The sequence below is a fragment of the Peromyscus maniculatus genome, chromosome 5, assembly GCF_049852395.1.
Source record: "Peromyscus maniculatus bairdii isolate BWxNUB_F1_BW_parent chromosome 5, HU_Pman_BW_mat_3.1, whole genome shotgun sequence".
Taxonomy (NCBI): domain Eukaryota; kingdom Metazoa; phylum Chordata; class Mammalia; order Rodentia; family Cricetidae; genus Peromyscus; species Peromyscus maniculatus.
Window position 1 is genome coordinate 56,954,529 of NC_134856.1, and position 21,043 is coordinate 56,975,571.

At 45.8% G+C, this 21,043-nt stretch overlaps 1 protein-coding gene across 10 annotated transcripts in view; it reads left to right on the plus strand.

The window, feature by feature from the left end:
- Positions 1-21,043, plus strand: part of Tcf25 (TCF25 ribosome quality control complex subunit) — a 31,728-nt gene that overhangs the window by 822 nt on the left and 9,863 nt on the right. For 8 of the 10 annotated variants that reach the window (XR_006072295.2, XR_001579671.3, XM_076572259.1 and 5 more), the window contains exons 2-11: positions 7,281-7,442; positions 8,286-8,360; positions 9,106-9,224; positions 10,052-10,117; positions 15,638-15,720; positions 16,948-17,078; positions 18,388-18,487; positions 19,263-19,356; positions 20,653-20,745; positions 20,872-20,977. Coding sequence is in view for 8 of the 10 variants with exons in the window: in XM_076572259.1 (XP_076428374.1) it covers positions 7,281-7,442; positions 8,286-8,360; positions 9,106-9,224; positions 10,052-10,117; positions 15,638-15,720; positions 16,948-17,078; positions 18,388-18,487; positions 19,263-19,356; positions 20,653-20,745; positions 20,872-20,977 (1,029 nt within the window). In the remaining 2 variants the exon portion in view is untranslated. The remainder of the gene's footprint in view (positions 1-7,280; positions 7,443-8,285; positions 8,361-9,105; positions 9,225-10,051; positions 10,118-15,637; positions 15,721-16,947; positions 17,079-18,387; positions 18,488-19,262; positions 19,357-20,652; positions 20,746-20,871; positions 20,978-21,043) is intronic. The other 2 variants (XM_076572261.1, XM_076572262.1) reach the window with 1 other exon arrangement.

The following is a 21,043-nucleotide window of genomic DNA, read 5'->3' on the forward strand; positions in this document are numbered from 1 at the left end:
GACGGACAGGACGGAGCCGTGACGTCAGAGCGGGCGGGGCATGACATCTGAGACAGCTAAGGGGAGGGCCGGCAGGGATGAGGAGGGGAAGATGGGGTTCGGTTGGGTCTGGGCTTCAGTGCAAGAGTGGGGTTGTGCTGTCTGGGGCGGGGCTGTAATGGGTGGGCATGGCTTCATATCTGCGACTTGAGGGGGTCTCGAGTCTGGCTCTTTACAAGCATTGCGGTTTATTCGTCGCAGCCCGTGTCTGCCCCAGCAAGTTGTACCTAGAGGTCTCAGACACAGAAAAATGTGTAGCACTCTTGAGTCCCATAATGTTTTTCCTTAAGACTGACTGACCTAGGGTCTGCAGTTTCCTATGTGTATGAATTAGGATTCTGACTTCATGTGTGGGCAGGTAGCATGTCTCTCTTGCTTGTTCTGTATCTCCAGCATGCACACATATGGTAAGGCTTCGGTGGCCATATTTTAGTGAGTGAAAACTTGTCTGTAAGTCCTTTGTAATAATCTTGCACGCCTTTAATCCCAGCACTCGGGAGGCAGAGCCTGGTGGATCTCTGTGAGTTCAAGGCCAGTCTGGTCTAAGGAGCAAGATCCAGGACAGGCACCAAAACTACACAGAGAAACCCTGTCTCGGAAAAAAAAAAAAAAAATCTTGCAGCGGGATGTCCCCAGCTTTTTATCGATTGGCAGGTTTAAAAGCCTCTAGCAAAGATACTGAGGAGTGTGGGAAATGTCGTAGGAGTTTTAGAAGCTTGGGTCAGAGATTATTCACCTCTCCAGTGAGGAAGGAGAGGGCTTCACTGTATAGTCTGTGGTGGTACTGAAGTTTCTCCTTAGTACCTGTCAAAACTCTCCTACCTCCTCTGATTTTTCTTTTTCTTTTTTCTTTTTTTTTTTTCTTCGAGACAGGGTTTCTCTGTGCTGGTTTGCACCTTTCCTGGAACTCACTTGGTAGCCCAGGCTGGCCTCGAACTCACAGAGATCCGCCTGCCTCTGCCTCCCGAGTGCTGGGATTAAAGGAGTGCGCCACCACCGCCCGGCTCCTCCTCTGATTTTCAGCCTGAAAATCACCTCCATCCTATAATGTTTCTTGTCCCTTCATTTTAATTTTTTTTTGGCTTTTTTGTTTGTTTGTTTTGTTTTTCGAGACAGAGTTTCTCAGTGTAGTTTTGGTGTCATTCCTGGATCTCGCTCTGTTGACCAGGCTGGCATCGGACTCATAGAGATCCACCTGGCTCTGACTCCCGAGTGCTGGGATTAAAGGCCTGGGCCGTCGATGCTGCTTGGCTCATCATCATCCATTCCCGTCCCCCCACCCCCCAGCCCCCATCCCGCTTCAAGATAAGGTTTCTCTGTGTAACAACCCTGGTTGTCCTGGAACTTGCTTTGTAGACCAGGCTGGCTCTGAACTCACTGAGATACGTCTGCCTCTTCCTCCCAAATGCTGGAATTAAAGGCATATGCCACCACCGGAAGGCTGTTTTTTCTTTTTGTGACAGGGTTTCTCTGTGTAGTCCTGGCTCTCTTGGAACTTAAGAGATCTGCCTGTCTGTGCCTCCAGAGTGCCGGGATTAAAGGTGTGCGCCACCACCACCTGGCTGGGTTTAATTTTAAACACATGAAACATAGGGATATATGTGCTGGAGAGATGATCAGCAGTTAAGAGCACTGACTGCTCTTCCAAAGGATCTTGCTTCAATTCCCAGCACCCACTTAGTGGTTCACAACCATCTGTAACTCCAGTCCTAGAGGACCTGACACCCTCCTCCCTCCTCTGTGGGCACTGCATGTACATACATGGTACACAGTCATACAGGCAGGCAAAACATCCATACACATAAAAATAAATATTCTTAAAAAGAAACACGATAAAGCGTTAATGGTGCCATCTTAAAAGAAGCAGGATCACGGTGGCTTTATCTTATAAATAAAAAAAATTTTAAAAAGGGGAAATATAAATAACCCTATGTGCCCATGGCCCAGTTCCCAGTTACTGACATTCAGTCAGTCTACATGTCTGTAAAATAATTTCACTCCTTTCTCTCCAAGAAGTGATTTCAAAGCAGATCTCAGGTATCACATCGTTCACTTTTACATGAGTCTTCCTCCCTTGACAGCAACTGGTGTTAGCTCTCAGACCTTGGGTATCTGAGACCTCTGGTGATCGGGGCTTGCGTTTTCTCTCCCTGTCTCTTTATGACTCTACCTTCAGCCTCAGCGCTCTGTTCTGTACTTCTGCCTCCCTGTGCTCCTGCCACTCTCAAGCTGTTCACCTGCCTCTTTGAGGTGGCAGCGGCGGATGCCTTGCCACTTGGGCCCAGGCTGCTCACTGCTCAGCTGCTTCTTTCTCTGTATTACTGGCTTAGCCCACATTACTAAATAGGCAAGAAAAGGGGCTGGAGAAGTGACTTAAGAATCCTTGTTGCTTTTCCTGAAGAGTTGGATTTGGGGGGATCACCTACCTACAAATCAACCAAGGCTTGTGATTAGTAAAAGTCAGATACAAACTGAAGCAATATTTCTGAGGCTGCACCTTTAGGAGCCTGTACAATCAGCTGTGATCATAGTGTAGTTTTTTTTTTCAAGGCCTCTGGAATGGTTCAAGGAATATTGAATATGGATAGTCTGCCTTACTGTTGGATGGACAGTTCTTTTCCTCAAGGCAGCTGGGGAAGAATCCAACAATTGCCTATTAGAGAATCAAAATGCTCCATCCTCCAAAGCCTTTGCTTAGTTATAGGGAAATTAACATCAGAATTTGAAACCGTTATTAACATCCATAGTGATTCTAACCGATTTTAACATTGTCTAACGTGCCTGGGGGCGGAGTGAGGCCCTTTATCCGTCTTCACCTCCAGGTGCACAGGGAGACTTCATCGCTGCTGCTGTTCCCCTACACGCTGTTCTGAGTACACAGCTGATAGCTCTCCTTTCCCAGCCATTGTCAGGAGCCAGGCTTGGGCAAGACGGTTCTCCCCGACCTTGTCTTTTCTAATCTTGCTCACTGTGTTCCAGCCACCCTGACCTCCCTTTGCCTCCCCCTCTGGCTGCAGTTCCCTTTGTTGAGATACTCACATAAGACTTACTCTCACCTCCCATGGACTTGCTTAGGTGTTAATCTGTTGTGTCTACCCTTACCATCTGACTAAAATTATAACCATCCTCAGTCACATTCCTTGTATTCTGTTTTGTTTTTGTTTTCGTTTTCTTTCCTTTCCTCCTGGCAGTTACCACCAAACACACTATACTATTCTTTTTGTGTGTGTGTGTGCTGATGTCTTCCACTGCTGGAATATGAGTTTCTTGGAAACAGACTTTGTTGCTCACTGATGTGTCGATGGTACTCAGAATAGTGTCAGGCGCCCAGCATGCGTACCAATCTGTGCTGATTTTAATAAGACAAATTACTTTAGGCGTGTATGCAAGAGTGTGGAGTCAGATGAACCTAGACCTGTATCCTGGCTGTCCCTTTTTATAGTTGAGAGCTTGGACAAGATACTGAATGCAAGTTTTGGGCATGCTCTTGATAACTCATAGGGCTGTCATGAAGACTGCATAAACTCATGGAGGCAGTGTGTAACATGCTGGGCATGGGGTCAGCACTGAACCCATGTAGATGTGTGCTGTTGGAAATGGAAGGGGACAAACAAACTCTAGAAACACGTTACTGTAAGTGGTTTACTTGGCTATAGTCTTAGGGGCTGATGATGTCCTCTTTGGAGAAGGAAGCAGGGTAAAAGATGGCCTGGGGCCACTCCTGACTAGATTAGAAATCATCTTTACCATCTCAATCAGAAGAATTTTAAAAATCAATTTATTGCTGAACATGGTAGCACATACCTTGAATCTCAGCGTTCAGGAGGATTTCTGAGTTAGAGGACATTTTGACCTATATATCAAGTTCCAGGCCAGCCAGGACTTCATAGTGAGACCCTGCCTCAAAAAAGAAAGAAAAGTAAACGAAATCAACTTATTCAAGTTATATAATAAAGTATGTGTACTTGAAGCATTTAGGTTGGATTTGCCATTTCCAGCTGTGTAACTTGTTCATGCTCTACACATCTGGTGTGTGCTCACTTGTCCTGGCCCCTTGCTCAGAACATACTCTTGAGAGTTACAGTTTTGAGTATTCATGGTTTGTTCTTCCTTACTGCTGAGTAGTGGTATATGTACCTGTTGTTTGCTTTGCAGTGATGGGGATTGAATCCAGATCTTACACATGCTAGATCCTCCTGCCTATCCTCCTAAGTGCTGGGATTACAGGCATGCACCACTACCATGGCTTTTTTTTTTTTTTTTTTTTTTTTTTTTTAAGAAATGGTCTGAGCTGGGCCATTGTGGCCCATGCCTTTAATCTCAGCATTTGGGAGGTAGAGGCTGTTAGATTTCTGAGGTCAAGGCCAGCCTGGTCTATAGAGTGAGTTCCAGGACAGCCAGGGCTATCCAGAGAAACCCTGTCTGAGGGGAGGGGGATATGGTGGCACCAAGAGGCAGGCAGATCTCTGTGAGTTGAGGCTAGATTGTCCTACGCAGTGAGTTCTAGGATAGCCAGGGCCACATATAGAGATGCTGTCTCAAAAAAACAAAAACATATAATATATATAGATATGTTATAATATTTAATATATACAGTATATGTAAGTATATTGCTTATATTTAATTATGCTTACATTATATTTGTAATATATAACTATATAGAGGCTATAATATATACCATATATAGGTATATTGTTTTTATATTTATATATTTAATATATAATATTATATAACATAAACTTATACAAATATATTTATATTAATAAATATTAAGTGTGTTTATATATAGAAATATATTATACTTATATGCATAAATATATAATATAGATATGAATAATATATGTTGTGGTCTATGTGTATGGTCTCTATATAGTATCTATTATGTATATTTTATGTACTGTGGGGGGGCTGGAGAGATGGCTTGGCAGTTAACAGCACTGGCTGCTCTTCCAGAGATCCTGAGTTCAATTCCTAGCAACCACATGGTGGCTCACAACCATCTATAGTGGGTGCCTTCTTCTGGCATAAAGTCGTACATCCAGATAGAGCACTCATATACATAAAATAAATAAATCTTTTTTTTTAAGTTATATATACTGTGTGTACATATATATGCACATACATATAAACTCGAAAGAAAAAAGACAAACAAAATTAACTAAAAAAATTGACTTAGTTGGGTGTGGTGGTACATGAAGGCTAATTCGGGAAGATTGATATGGGTTCAAGGCGAGCCTTGGTTCATGAGACTGTCTTTAAAAACAAACTTTTTTTGAGCCAGGCATGGTACTGCATGCCTTTAATCCCAGCACTCAGAGGCAGATGCAGATGGATCTCTTGAGTTTGGGGACAGCCTGATCTACAGAGCAAGTTCCAGGACAACCAGAGCTACCCAGAGAAATCCTTTCTTTAAAAAAAAAAAAAAAGGTTAGCGCTTTGCACATCACAGTAATTTTATTATATTAGAACAATATGTAAATCTTTCACTAACCTCTTACAAACCTGAATGAGCATATTTCTCCCTCACAGCTGGAGAGTATGAGGGGAAAATTCACATGACTGCCCTTTTGACTCTGGTTCTAACTGTAGGGGTTCTCAAGGCCGCCTTCCAGGTTTAGTAAATAGTGAGAAATAGAGAATTCATTTGGTTCTTACAACGTACCGCAGGGGACATTGTAGACAGTGGCGTACCAGAAGCAATGTTGACCTGAGTTTCCATGTTCAGGTTTTTTGTCTTGTTTTTGGCATCAGGGGTTACAAGATGAACTGGTTCCACAGTATATTGGTGGGGTTCACTTGAAGGGGCATTACTTTATAGCTCACATGGTTGACCTAGATCTGTAGGGCTTCAGGAGGACACCCACATTAGATCATGTTGCTACCATCTGACTTGGCCTCAGGGCCCCTGTAAATCCTCTGGGCAGTGTGGTTTGAATCCCCAGTGAAGAAGACATTACTGTGGAGAATGACCAGATGCTTAGATGTTAACTGCTCAAAGGCCAGGTCTTTATTTGGATGGGATTAAATTTTTTTTTTTTCTGAGACAGGATTTCTCTGTGTAGTTTTGGTGCCTGTCCTGGATCTCAACTCACTCTGTAGACCAGGCTGGCAGGCATCGAACTCACAGAGATCCGCCTGGCTCTGCCTCTCGAGTGCTTGGATTAAAGGAATGAGCCGCCACGGCCCGGCTCAGCCAGTACTCTTAACTGCTAAACTCTTCCTCTAGCCCATTTTCATTGTTTTTTGTCCTCCAGCCTGGTGAGGCATCTTTAGCAAGGTTTGCATAGTGAATATTTCTGTGAGGAAAAAAGAATGTGTTAGCATTCTATTTGTGAGAGTTTTTCAACAATGAAAAAGGAAAATATCTGTGATGTTTCCAGAAGCTCGCTTCTGTCTATACACAGACAGCCGTTATTTCTGATTTCTTTTTCTTTTTTTTTTTTTTAAGATTTATTTATTTATTATGTATACAGTGTTCTGTCTGCACACACCCCTGCAGGCCAGAAGAGGGCACCAGATCTCACTACAGATGGTTGTGAGCCACCATGTGATTGCTGGGAATTGAACTCAGGACCTTTGGAAGAACAAGCAGTGCTCTTAACCTCTGAGCCATCTCTCCAGCCCTATTTCTGATTTCTAGGTACATAATCACTCCCTAGAATGAAGAGTTATGCTGACTTCCTTAGACCAATTCAGAAAGTAACTTCTCTTTTAGCAGCCTGTTACAAGCATTGTGGTACCTTGTCTGGCAAGACTAACAGAGTTAATCGTTTATTGAGGCTGGAGATGGCTCAGTGGTTAAGAGCACTGGCTGCTCTTCCAGAGAATCACATGGTGACTCATAATTGCCCAGTTCCAGGGGATATGACATTCTCCTCTGACTTCCATGGGCACCAGACTTTCATGTGGTGCATATACATACATGTAGGCAAAATACCCATAAACATAAAAAAATTTAAAGTTGTCTTTGGGAGGCATTGTGGTTTGGGGATTCTGAATGTCATGCCCAGAGATGAAGATGCCATGCATCATTCATATATCTTGGGTGCACTGATGGAGCCAGAAGTCATTCACAAGCTGAGGATTGTGCTGGTGCTACATGAATCAAATGCTCCTTCCTTCTCACTACCCCATCCTGAGCCCATTCAGAGTCCTCTCCATTTCTACCTGTGTAGTGTGTCCATGTACCCTGGACTGGGGTGCTCAGTTGCTTTCATTTCCCTCCTGTCTTTTTCCTCCAGATAAACATCGAGGATCTTGAGGATGACCTTGTGGTAAATGGGGAGAAGTCTGACTGTACCCTGCCGGACTCTGTGTCATCAGGGAACAAAGGAAGGGCTCAGCGTGGAAACTCAGAGACGAAGCAAGATGGGGATGTGGCCAAGGCAGGGTTCCCAGAACAGGTACAGGGGACCGTATGGTGATGGGGTGACTGAGGCATGTCAGAGGGGAAGCCCCAAGGTGCTGCGAATATTTCCTGTACTCCAGTTTACTGAATTCTTCTGAGTTTGAGTCCATCAATTGTTTGGTTGCCCCAAGGAACCTGGATGAGGTTTCTGTGGAAATCTGAAGACTAGTAGTAGCCTCAAGGGTACCACATAGAGTGTCTACCTGCCTCTTTCGAGTGCGTCTGTGTCTGATCAGAAAATTCAGTCTGGTGAAGCCTGAATTCTCACAGAAGGACTTGGCTGCAGTAGGTATTGCAAGAGAGCAGGGGTAGGGCTCACTGAGGCACCCGGCTCGGTGAGTCCCCGTCCTCAGGGTAGGTGGGGTACAACAGGGAATGGATGGCAAAACGACGAAAGAGTGGCAGTGGTCAGGTGGCTGGGCGGTCCTGTGAGCTGTGTCTACTGTAGGCCACAGGAAGCCCTGAGGCACATCAGGGCAGGGTACGAGAGAGGCCATGGTCACTGGCACAGACACGGCAGGTGTTTCTTACTGCAGAAACCCGAGAGAATTGGAAAGACTTGAGGATGGAGGAGGAGGAATGGGACTGCCACACTGAGGATTGAACTTGTTGCTTACATTTTTATTTTATTTTGTTTTTAATTCAGCGTATCACCATATAACCCTGGCTAGCCTGGAATTCTATATAGGCCAGGCTGGCCTCAAACTCAGACGTCTACCTGTGTCTGCCTCCTAAGTGCTGGGATTAAAGGCATGTGCCACCACGCCTGGCTGTTGCATAGTTCTTAATGTTTCCAATTTCATTTCTTTCCATTGATTAAAATGTCTCCTTCCATTAGTCTAATGCAAGTGGCAAACTCCGAAAGAAGAAAAAGAAGCAGAAAAATAAGAAAAGCTGCCCAGGAGAATCCTCGGTATGTTGTCACACTGACTGGTTCCTCTGCCTGAGCCTCTCTGTTCCCTGCTGCTCCCTCAGGCTGGTTCTGGAGAAAGTTTTGTTTGGTTGAGCGCTTTGGTTGCTTTCACTGAAGTGTAGCTGAGAGGTCAGGAGAACAAAAGGGAAAACCACTCACAGGTCTCTCTGGCTTGTGCCCCTTGCTCTCTGGTTGTCAGACCCCACTCCTGGGTTCTGTGTTTTGAGGTGAGTGTTTCTTCTAAATCTCTTCCCTGCTCAGCTTACTTTCGTCTCACCCTGACGGCGTAAGCTCACCGTGAGTGCAGGCGCCACTGTGGACCTGTTACCTGATGGTCCGGCCCTGTCACTGCCTCTGCCCCATGTCTTACTCTCAGCTCTGAAAAAAGCCAAAGCTCTGTTACTCTCCAGTGAAGGGTCATGACTCAGCTTACCCAGGGAGGGAAGCTCCTCTAGAGGACATAATGTGGTGTGTTAGCTTATGATTTCCAGGGCCCTCTGAGTCTGTGATCCCAGCTCTCCTGGCTTTCTCTAGTGAGACATGTCTCCTTTCTGAATGTATGTGCAGCATACGATCATGTCTTTTAGGAAGTAAATCAGTATAATCATTCTTTTTCAACGTAAATGATTCTGTCGCTGATGGTTCTAATATTGAAAGTGAAGTCAGAGCCAGGTATGGTGGTACGTGCCTAGAATCCTAGCAGTGAAAGTCACTGTAATGATTAACAGGTTGTTCTGTCTTTTAGGAAAATGGGCTAGAAGATATTGATCGCATCTTAGAGAGGATTGAAGACAGCAGTGGGGTCATCCACCCAGGCCCCCCTCCACTGAATTCCAGGAAGCATGTCCTCTATGTGGAGCACAGGTACAGCCCTGCCCTCACTTCATGAGAGAAGAACGGTATTTGAAAAAAAAAAACAGAGGAAAATTGACCGTCTTTTCTTCAGTCAGGCCTGGTGACAGACATACACTTGTAATCCCAGTCCCAGCACTTGGGACGTGGAGACAGGAAACTGGGAATGCAAGGCCAGCCTGGGCTGCATAAGATGAATGCAGAGAAGGAATTGTTCTGTATTTTTTGTAAAGGGGTAAGGTGTAGGGACGCAGTGTAGTGGTAGAATGTGCACCCAGCATATGAAATGCCCCGATCCTGTCCCCTGTGCCACGAGCTTCACGTTTGATCCCTGTAAAAACAAAATGAAGCACTGTAGTCCTGGGTATGGTGGCTTATGCTGTAATCCTAGCACTCATTAGGTTGAGGCAGAAAAAGTGCCACAAGTTCAAGGACAGCCTGGGCTACAGAGTGAGACACTCTGCCTCAAAACAAATCAATGAGGAAGAAGAAACCCTCATCCATATTTCAGAGGACTTTTAGCTTTATATATCTTGGATTCTTGAACTGTGTAGAGCACCAGTTCACATTTGGATAAGTATCCATATGTTGGTTTTACAGATCCTCAGTGAAATGTGACATAGTTCCCACCACAGAGGTTGTTGCCAGCTTTCTGAGAGTGGGTCTCACGGTGTGCTCAAGGCTGGCTGGGACTCCTGGTCCTCCTTTCTCAGCCTTCCAAGTACTGAGATTACAGGCATGCACCACCGTGCCAAGTTCCCTATTATATCCTTCTGTGAATTTATAAAAATTTAGAGTTATTGTAGAACATAATTTTTCTTTCTAAACTTCCTCCTCAGACACTTGAATCCAGATACAGAACTGAAAAGGTATTTTGGTGCTCGAGCAGTCCTGGGAGAACAAAGGTGAGGCCCTGGTCAATCTGTGTTCTTCAAGTTTTGTCAGTCTCTCTCAGACTCTAGAGGGAGACGGAGGCAGAAGGATTGCCATGAGTTCTTCCTAAGGGGGAAATATTTGCATCCATAGTGAACAAGTAGAACTCTTAGCATCGTGCCTGAAACTGTTAAAAAGAAATGATTTGTGAAATCATCAGACTCCATGGAGCTGGGCTTTGTCCCTCACACCTTCTCTAGGATGTACATCGTATTTTTACAAGGATGCTTAAGACCTTGTGGTTCAAGGTCCCATTTTTGTTTTTCAATCAGCAACTAATGTAATCCAAAGCTGAGGTGATAGGAGATGTTGTATCTGTGATGGTTTAGTAGTTCTTAGTATCTGGGCCACATGTCTGTCACAGGGATAGCATTGTAAGGTGTCCCGTGATTCCTAAAGGAAAAGGGTACGAGGGTCCACCTCTGGGATTTTGTTAGGAAGCAATGTGTATTCTCTCCACTTCTCCATCAGAATGTCTAGAAAGCTCTATCTTTGATTGTTCATGACAGGGTCCCTTCTGTGGCCCCAGACTTGAGTTCTCTATCCTTCAGCCTCAGCTTCTCAAGTGCACGCCTTTAATTGCAGTATGCAGGAGGCAGAGCCAGGCGGATCTCTGTGAGTTCAAGGCCAGCCTGGTCTACAGAGTGAGATCCAGGAAAGGCACCAAAGCTACACACAGAAATCCTGTCTTCAAAAACCAAAAAAAATAAAAATAAAAATAGTGTTCATGTATGACAATGCACTCAGTATTAGCATGTATGAAAATGTATCGGCTGGGCGGTGGTGGCGCACACCTTTAATCCCAGCACTCGGGAGGCAGAGGCAGGCGTATCTCTGTGAGTTCGAGGCCAGCCTGGTCTCCAAAGCGAGTTCCAGGAAAGGCGCAAAGCTACACAGAGAAACCCTGTCTCGAAAAAAAACCAAAAAAAAAAAAAAAGAAAATGTATCATGTACATGCAGTACCTGAAGAAGCCAGAGAGGGGGTCAGGTCTTCTGGAATTGGAGTTACATACAGTTTTGAGCATACATGTGGATGGTGGGAACCAAACCCAGGCCTTCTATAAAGGCAGCAAGTGCTCTTAACATCTGAGCCATCTCTCCAGCCCCTAGCATTGGCTTCTTAAAGTTTTGTGAGGTTTTTTGTTTGTTTGTTTCTGATTGTAAAATAAGTGATTCTTATGAAAAAAAATTAGTCATTTGACCTTTGACTTTCATTCTCTTACCACATCCCCAGGTTATTTTTGATAATTGATTACATATTGCCGGGGCACATGCCAACCTTTGCTTTATAACCATGAGAGGATTCTGCTGGTCACTGTACAGCCTGGTTTGCGGATCTGGTTTCCTAGGTTGCCATCCTCTGTGCGATGGCGAGCAGGGTTGGGTACTGACCCCGATGCTGGGCTGGGTACACGCCTGGCATTATGTGACACAGAGAGCTACCTGCTGCTGCGCCACCCTCGGGAGTTGTGTACAGCTTAGATCCCCACTCCACCCGGGGTCAGCCTCTCCTCCTCACTGCAGACACAAGAGTTTTGTTTCTACTTTGACTTCTTAGATTGTGGCTGAGCCCACTGGTGTTTCGTTTGTTGCTCACTCATACTTTCCTTGTGTCCCTGCAGGTTTGTTTGTTTGGGCGTTTTCGTTCTTTTGTTTTTTTGAGTACAATCTCATTATGTAGTAAGAGCTGGCCTGGAACTTAGTGTATACACCAGGCTAGCCTGGAATTCAGAGAGCTCCTCCTGCTCCTGTTCCCCAGGTACTGGGATTAAAGGTGTGTACCACCATGACTGACTGACTTCTTTATTTCTTTTTTTTTTGGTTTTTTGGTTTTTTTTCCCCGAGACAGGGTTTCTCTTTGTAGCTTTGGAGACTGTTCTGGAACTTACTCTGTAGCCCAGGCTGGCCTCGAACTCACAGAGATCCGCCTGCCTCTGCCTCCGAGTGCTGGGATTAAAGGCGTGTGCCACCACCACCCAGCTTATTCTTATTTTATATTTTTAGTGTTTAATTTTTCTGACCTTTATGTCTTCTTTTGGGAACATTGATGAAAAATATTCATACTTTAAATGTTCCCTTTTGGGGCTGGCATTATATTATATTTGGTAGAGTGCTTGTCTAGCATGCTTGAAGTCCTGGGTTTGATCCTCAACAACACATAACCCAGTCTTGGTAAAACACAACTGTGCTCCCAGCACTTGGGAGGAAGAGGCAAGAGGACAAGGAGTTCAAAGCCACCCTAAGCCGCATAGTAAATTTGAAGCTAGCCTGGAATACATGAAGCTAGCCTGCCAATCAATCAATCAGTCAATCAACCAACCAACCAACCAATCAACCAATCAATTGTTCTCTCTTTTACTTATACTGCTCTGGGCCAAGTTTTCTGTTTCATTGTATTAGTTACTTTTCTTGTTGCTGTGAAAAACACCTGAGAGAAGAGACTTGAGGAAGGATTTATTGTGGCTCACAGTTTAGGGGGACACAGTCTGTCATAGGAAAGACATGGCGGCAGGAGTGGGAGGCAGAGGTCACGTGTGTCCGCAGTCAGGAAGCAGAGAGAGAGATCCCGGGGCTCAGAAGGTTTTCTTCCTTTTCACCCTTTATTGAGTTCAATATTCCAGCCCGTAGGTTGGTGCTGCTCACATTCAGGGTAAGTCTTTCTATAAGTGCCTTCCTTCACAAACATACCAGAGGTGTGTGTGTCTTAGTAATTCCAAATAGTGTCAAACTGACATGAGGTTTTGCCCTCCTGCTCTCTCCCCACACCCCTGCTTTGTCTGTCTGCCATTCCGTTATAGTTTTTATGTCCTGTTTCTGTAAATTGTAGTTACTGATATTAGTTAATAATTGTATTTATTTCAGACTATATGGTGCTAGGGTTAGACCCACAGCCTTACAAATGCTGAGTACACATAGACCATCCCTCAATCCTGGTCTTAAACTACTGAACAGCTGAGACTATAGGCAGATACCACCATGACCCCAGTTCCTTTGTTTCTTTTATAGTATTATATTTATTTCTTTAAAACTGTTAAGTTGGGCCAGAGAGGTGGCTCAGAAAGTCACGTTGCCTGCTGCCAAGTTCAGTCCTAGAGACTAACATGATAGAAGGAGAAACCAGTCACCTCAGTTGTCCTCCAGCCTTCACAGTGAACCATGGCACATGTATGCCCATATGTGTGCATGAGTGTGAAATACTCAAGTACATGGATCCACAAATACATGGATCAGTTTAAAAGGGTAAAAAACAGGCTAGAGAGCTGATGTAGCAGTTCAGAGCACTTGTTGCTCTTTCAGAAGATCTGGTTCTATTCCTAGTACTCAATGGTAGCTCACAACCATCTGTAACTCCAGTTTCAGGGACTTTTAACACCCTTTTCTGACATCCACGATACCAGGCATGCTCATAGTACACATACATACATGTATACAAAACATTCATATACATGAAACAAATATAAAAAAGCTTTTTAAAGATAAAAGTTTGGTGTTTGGTTTTGGTTTTGGTTTTTCAAGACAGGGTTTCTTTGTGTAGCCCTGGCTGTCCTGGAACTAGCTGTAGACCAGGCTGGCCCCAACTCAGAGCTCCACCTGTCTCTGCCTCCCCAGTGCTGGGATCAAATGCGTGTGCCATCACTGCCCAACTGAAACAAGAGATTTTTTAAAAACACATCCTTGGCTAGACTTGGTGGTACTCACCTGTAATGCCTGGGATGAAGAAGCTGAAGCAGGGGGATTTCAAATTCAAGGCCAGTCTAGGCTACATGAAGAGACCCTGGGTGAAAATGTAAAGACCCTGGTTTAAAAAAAAAGTTATGTCCTACCAAAGACTTCTCCTAGAAGCTGCGGTGTTTTTCCTTTTCATCCTCCACCCCTTACCCGACTGCTCTGAGGCAAAGCCTGGAGCCTTTTTTCTCCCAATGTGGTCGCTGCTCTTTTGGGGACTTCAGCTTCCTGTTGTGACAGTATCTGTCCAAAGCTCCTTCCCAAACCCCTCTGAACATGCCCTCCACTCTGTGGGTCTGAGAACCTCAAGGTGTTCCTCTGGACCCTCCCTCTGCACCCTAAATTCCCCCTCCAGGCTAAAGGCTCACTCCAGGGCTAGGCAGGATGGCCTTCCCAGATCCCGTAGGCTTGGGACAGTTCACTTCTCAGGTCCTACCAGGAACCATCTATGGGTTAACTGCCTATCTTCTTTTCCTTCAGATTTTGACTATTTCTCTAATACACTTGGTTTTCCCCTTCAGTTATTTTATTTCTTTTTGAGAGGAAAAAAAAAGCTTTTCTATCTTGTTTCTGAAAATACAACTTCTTACTCATTCTTTTCGAAGTGGCTGAAATTATCAAGGAAGCAGAGAGAGTCACACATATCCACATGTGACTCCCTCAGGTCAACCCAGCTCTCCCTCCTGGAAGCAGGAAGCTCCTTTCTCCTCCCCTGCCATCTGTGCCCTCCTGGTCACCATCTGATCAGGACGTGGGGAGGTGGGGAGGTTTGGCTCCTACGATCCATGCAAGATCTGTGTGAGGAGCCTGGCCTTCCCTTCCCTGCAGACCTTTAGTGCTCCTGTCGGGCTAATGTTGTTCCACACATGTGCTCGTGCCCTTCAGCGGTCTTCCGTATCGCCATTGCTTCCTCTTCAGACTTCACTGAGTTGATGTATCAGTCAGATGTTCCTCTCAGTCCCTGGCACTCAGCCATAACCAAGGGTTACTGATGCGCTGGAGGAGCCAGCTCATAGCGCATGTGTGTCAACAGAATACTATCAGGCCTGGCTTACTCCCTCCCACCCCCCCAGACAGGGTTTCTCTGTGTAGCTTTAGAGCCTGTTCTGGAACTCGCTCTGTAGACCAGGTTGGCCTCAAACTCAGAGATTCACCTGGCTCTGCCTCCCGAGTGCTGGGATTAAAGGTGTACGCCACCACCGCCGCCACCACCACCACCACCACCTGGCTGGCCTGGCTTATTTTTATTGTTTTATTTTGGGCTTTCATTTTTTTTGTTTCCTTATTCATGCTCCTGCCTTTTTGTGTAAGACGGGGTCTCAATATGTATCCTTGACTGTCTGGAGCTCTCTGTATAGACAAAGCCAGCCTCAAACTCACAGAGATCCACCTACATCTACTTCTTGAGTGCTGGGATTAAAGCTGTGTGCCACCACACCTGTCCCCTCTGCCTTTTTAGTGGACTGTGTACACTTTCTCTTTTAATTTGTTGTTGCTGTGGATGAACCTAGAACCTCACATGTGCTATGCAAGTTCTCAGAGCTTCACCTGCAGCCTGAATTCGTTTTTCTGTTTCTGTGGTTATATGATGGTGGTTAATGCCAAGTCCCATCCACCCTTGCCCACTAGCCACTCTACTCAGCTTCTTTTCCATGTATCTTCCCTGCCTGCATCTTGAGTTTCACAGTTCCCATGGAGATTAGGCAGACCAACCTGGTCCCTGTCCACTATGGAAAATAAAACTGTACTGTGTTCTGTTTCTCCAGGCCTCGACAAAGACAGCGTGTATATCCCAAGTGTACATGGCTGACAACCCCTAAAAGCACTTGGCCCCGATACAGCAAACCAGGTGAGGCCCTGCTGGGTTTGGGGCAGTGACTTAGATTTGGTACTAATACTCTTGGTTCTCTTGGGCAGTCACATTTACTTTAAATTGTTACGATTTTCTATTTCATAGCAAGCTACCAAATATGCATAATTTAAAGAAAGAGGGCAAGGCAGGTGGCAGTGGCACACACCTTTAATCCCAGCACTCGGGAGGCAGAGGCAGGCGGATCTCTGTGAGTTCAAGGCCAGCCTGGGCTACAGAGTGAGATCCAGGGCATGCTCTAAAACTACACAGAGAAACCCTGTCTCTAAAAAAAGAAAGAAAGAAGAAGAACAGCAGTACAGTTCAGTACAGAGAGGCAAGAGGGCATGATGGAAGTGTCCAGAGACCCTTTTCCATGTCTCGATCGACAGGCATGAGAGCCCCTCAGAGGGTAAGGGTGTGTAGCTGTGCTGGTGATGGTGATGTAATAGGCCTGCCTCTCCCCGACAGTCCTGGCTCTTCTGTGCGGGGGAAGACATGTCTGGGAGCTCTGGGCCTGTGCACTGGTGCCTAACAGTATCTTTTGTCCCTGCCAGGCCTCTGGCCTTGTCAACAAGAACACCTACACATGTAGGCAAGCTTGTTGACCGTGTGGTCCTGCTAGACTCTGACCTTAGATAGGACTATTTTAGGAGGGGAACTTAGTGACCAAGAATTACTGTCCTATTTAATGGAAATTTACCAGAGAGAAATTCCTGTACACTCAACATTGTACATAAGGAACAGAGAAAAAGCATCTAGTTATAACTCACCATCACCTGTAGGATCTGGTGTAGTGCTCACTGCATAGCCACTTTGGATGCTAATCCCCCAAACCTGAACATGGTGTTCCCACCAGGCAGATACAGTGCTGTAGTCTCTAGTATTGCTTCTAGCCAGCAATACTGCCCTGGCACATTTCCCTCCTGTGTGTATCTGGGTGGGTCTGAGGAAGCAAAACAGACAGGACTCTAGGTCTTGGTACAGCTCACGCAGTGTGAGCAGGCCTACGCACTCCTCAAGAGCTCTTGGCAGATAGCATCTTACAGCCTGTATAGCATCAGAACTGGCAACGTGCACCAGACACTCAGTTTGAGTTGAGTTCATGTGGCGCATTTGTGCCAGGAACAACAGGAGGACTGTGACTGCCTAGCACTGCAGAGTCCTGCCAAGTGCCACAGCCTGGCCCCCAGCACACCCTCCCTGAGCAATAGTCATTTCTTCCAGGTCTGTCAATGCGGCTGCTGGAATCCAAGAAAGGCCTTTCTTTCTTTGCATTTGAGCACAATGAGGAGTACCAGCAAGCACAGCACAAGTTCCTGGTGGCTGTGGAGTCCATGGAGCCAAACAACATTGTGGTGCGTAACCCTGCAGCTCCTGATGGGCGGAGATCAAGTGGTGTACTGTGCCTGGGCCAGCTCCCTCTGTGGTGTGGGGAGGCTTGTCTGAGAGCAGCTGCTTCCCCTAAGAATGGAAGATGCCTGTGTGCAGAGCAATCAGACCTCAGAGGAGAGCCACACTCTGCCCTCAGTTCCCTTCTGCGGACTGTGTGCAGGGCATTGTGGGCTCTTTCCCCGGCTGTCTGCCTTTAGCTTAGGTGATATAGCAGTGGGTATGCGTGGCTCCCTTCTCCAGGTACCCTGTGCCTTTTGTGCTCCCCCAGCCTGTGTTCTGAGTACCCCGTCAGCCCCAAGTGTGGGCCACAGTTTGTAATCACCGAGGACAAAGAGGAGCTCATACTTTGTGCCTTTGTATACCTGACCCCTGAATGATGTCACATTCTTTTGAGGAGAAGAAAATTGCTAATTTCCAGGGCTGGAGAGATGGCTCAGAGGTTAAGAGCATTGGCTTGTCTTCCAGAGGTCCTGAGTTCAATTCCCAGCAACCACATGGTGGCTCATAACCATCTGTAATGAGATCTCTTCTGGCATGCAGGCAGAACACTGTATACATAATAAATAAATCTTTAAAAAAAAAAAAGTTAGTTAGAAAAATAATAATTTCCATGCTCTTGGTTAGGGCATAGAGAGCTAATTAGGCCAGTTTCTGATTCCTACCTTTAACTAGATCAGTGGTTCAGATGAGCCACAACACCATATACCTTGAGTTAAAAGTAGACTATGAGCCAGGCATGGTGGTATACTCCTTTAATCCCACTTGGGAGGCAGAAGCAGGTGGATCTCTGAGTTAGAGGGCAGCCTGATCTACGTAGTGAATTCCACCAGCCAGGAATACATAGTGCAACCCTTTCTCTCAAAGAAAGAAAGAAAGAAAGAGAGAGAGAGAGAGAGAAAGAAAGAAAGAAAAAAAGAAAGGAAGGAAGGAAGGAAGAAAGAAAGAAAGAAAAAAGAAAAGCTAGGGCTGGAGAGATGGCTGAGTGGTTAAGAGCACTATCTGCTCCTGAGTTCAATTCCCAGCAACCACATGGTAGTTCACTACCATCTATTGAGGGATATGATGCCCTCTTCTGGCATAAAGTTGTACATGCAGACAAAGCACTCTATCATAAAATAAATAAATAAAGCTTTAGGGGGAAGAAAGACTGAAAACAAACAAAAAAAACCTATGACTATTTCATTTTTGATCACTTTTCCTAGCATGGGGCACGGCCTGGTGCCAAGGGTTCTACCTGCACTTTTTCTCTAAAACTATCTTCCTTTCCAACAGGTTCTGCTCCAGACAAGTCCCTATCATGTTGACTCACTTCTGCAGCTCAGTGACGCCTGCCGCTTTCAGGAGGATCAAGAGATGGCTCGAGACCTTATAGGTGAGCCAGCTTGCCTGCACAAGCCACTCGAGCCCCTCCAGCTCACAGGCAAATGCTACTTCCTGAGATGACAGAGGATGCTCCACGGAGATAGATAGAACCCACCTGGGTGGGACGTACAGTTGATTGTATCTAGTGCACGCCAGTTGTGTAGCCTCTACCACCCTCTGTACCTGTCAGTTGTAAAGCGCTCTGGTCTGTGTAAGCAGTTCTGTCCTTCGGTCCTGGGAACTGCTAGTGTCCGTTGTCTACAGTTGTGCTTGAAGCGTAGAGTTCACGCAGACGTGTGGCCTTTGTGCTTGGCTTCTTTCGTTTACTGTCTTCGTTATCCCTGTTGGAGTGTCATACTGGCACACTGTTTGTCCTATATGATACTCCATCTGTGTGCAGACTGCACTTTCTGTACCTGTCATCGGCTGATGGACACTTAGGTTGTTTTCTGGCTATTGGAAATGGTGCTGCTGTGAAGACACCTGTGCAGGTTTCGTGAGGATGCATGTTGGCGTACACGCGTGGGTACTTGGTATTAGCAGATCACAGCACCAGTTGTAATCTGGTATATGAAGCATTTCCCTCTGGAGCTTACAAATGTATGTTGCAGTAAACTTAGAGTCATTGAAGAATACCTGGGAAGTCCTGTGTGTGCCCTCTCTCTTTCAGGGTCCCAGTTACATGACCTCCCTCCTTCCAGAACGTTCCTTGTTTTGAGTTGTTAGAGGAGAGAGTTACAGTCATTGTGTCTGTGACACCCTCCTCTGGTATTTGTGGCCCACAGAGAGAGCACTGTACAGCATGGAGTGTGCATTCCATCCCTTGTTCAGTCTCACCAGTGGGACTTGCCGGCTGGATTACCGCAGACCTGAGAACAGGTGAGTTTGGTCCACCCTAGAGCGAGTGATGGGCTACTTTCAAGTCACGTGAGTGACTATTGTGAGTTTAGTGGGGAACAGGTGATGCAAGACTGTCCCTGAGGATGGGTCAGGGTTCTGAAGATCCAGAGTACCTTATAAGCTTTGGTGTGCTTCACAGCAGAGGGCTGGGCTTAGGGAACCAGGCATCAGATTGGTCCAAAATTAAACCTATTCAGGTTATAACTGTTCTAACAAGCCACAGAACAGTGAGGGCAGGAATCATGCTTCCCATGTTTTTGAGGAAGAGACCCATTCCCAGTGAGGTTAAACTATTGTAGAATACTTTGCAGTTGTGTCTCCTGATTCTTAAATCTGAGATGAGCATGGATTCATCTTGACTTCAGGAATCATGCAGAGAGTACTCTCTTTTCCATGTTTCTCTAAGCCCGCCCACCCTCTGGTTTTAGCCTGTACGTGTCCCCCTTCCTCCCTCACATGTAGCACTCTACTTTCTGGATACCCCTGTCTGCTGCGACAGGAAGTCCCCCACCTTAGCCACAGCCATTGTCTGTTCTCCTGCACAGTGTTGGGTTCCTGTGTATTGCTTTTGTCTCTTCTAGTTAAACTCTTACTTCTTTAAACAGGTTCCAAAATTAAGTCACCAAGATGACTAAAGCTGTCCAGCTTTATCCATCCAGGTGTAAGGCTATGACAACTGTTAAAGTCTGAGCATAAGTTAAGAGTATGATTATATAGGTTCTAATTCTCTTCCTTTAAATGGTAATCAGAAAACAACTAGCAAGAAGACAGGTTTTGCCAGGTATGGTGGCACATGCCTGTAGTCACAGCACTGAGAGGTAGGAATCAGTTGAGGTCATCTCTGATTACATAGTAATTTGGTGCCAGCCTGGGCTACATAAGATCTCCTCTTAAGGAAGCAAAAAAGAAAAAGAAGAAAAGAGAGGTTTCACATACACTTGATTGTAGCCTAGCATAGTGGCACCCGTGAACAGACTTAGCATTCTGAAGTAGGAAGATCTCTTGAGCCAGTTTGTTCAAGGTCAGACTTGGCAGCATAGTCAGACCATGTCTCAAAACCAGAAGAGCTTGATTTTCATGTCTAAGTACATTTATAACTAAATAACAAGGAGCACGTATTTCCTCCAGACACACAGGGGATGTTCACAAACACTATATCTAGCCACTTAGGAAATGCTGTCTCCACCCAGAGGGCGGACACAGTGCTGGGCCTCTCACTTGTCATGCTCTGCTGCCTTTCTGTCACTGATTCATGGATAACTGTCTTTGATCTAGGAGCTTCTACCTGGCCCTCTACAAGCAGATGAGTTTCTTGGAGAAGCGAGGATGCCCACGTACTGCACTGGAGTACTGCAAGCTCATCCTGAGGTGAGTATTCCCTTTGACTGCATGGCCACCTGTCCCCACCACAGTGGCCCCAGATCTGTGGGGACTCGAGCCATGACCACCCGCCCTCTGTCTTCCTTGTCTCCACTTACTGTGCTGCCTCGGAAGCCTGGAGCCCGATGAGGACCCCCTGTGCATGCTGCTGCTTATTGACCACCTGGCCTTACGGGCCCGGAACTATGAGTACCTGATCCGCCTCTTCCAGGAGTGGGAGGTATGTGGAAGCTGTGTGTCTCCCTTACCTGGCTCAGCTACACTTCTGTGTTTGAGGGACAGTTTT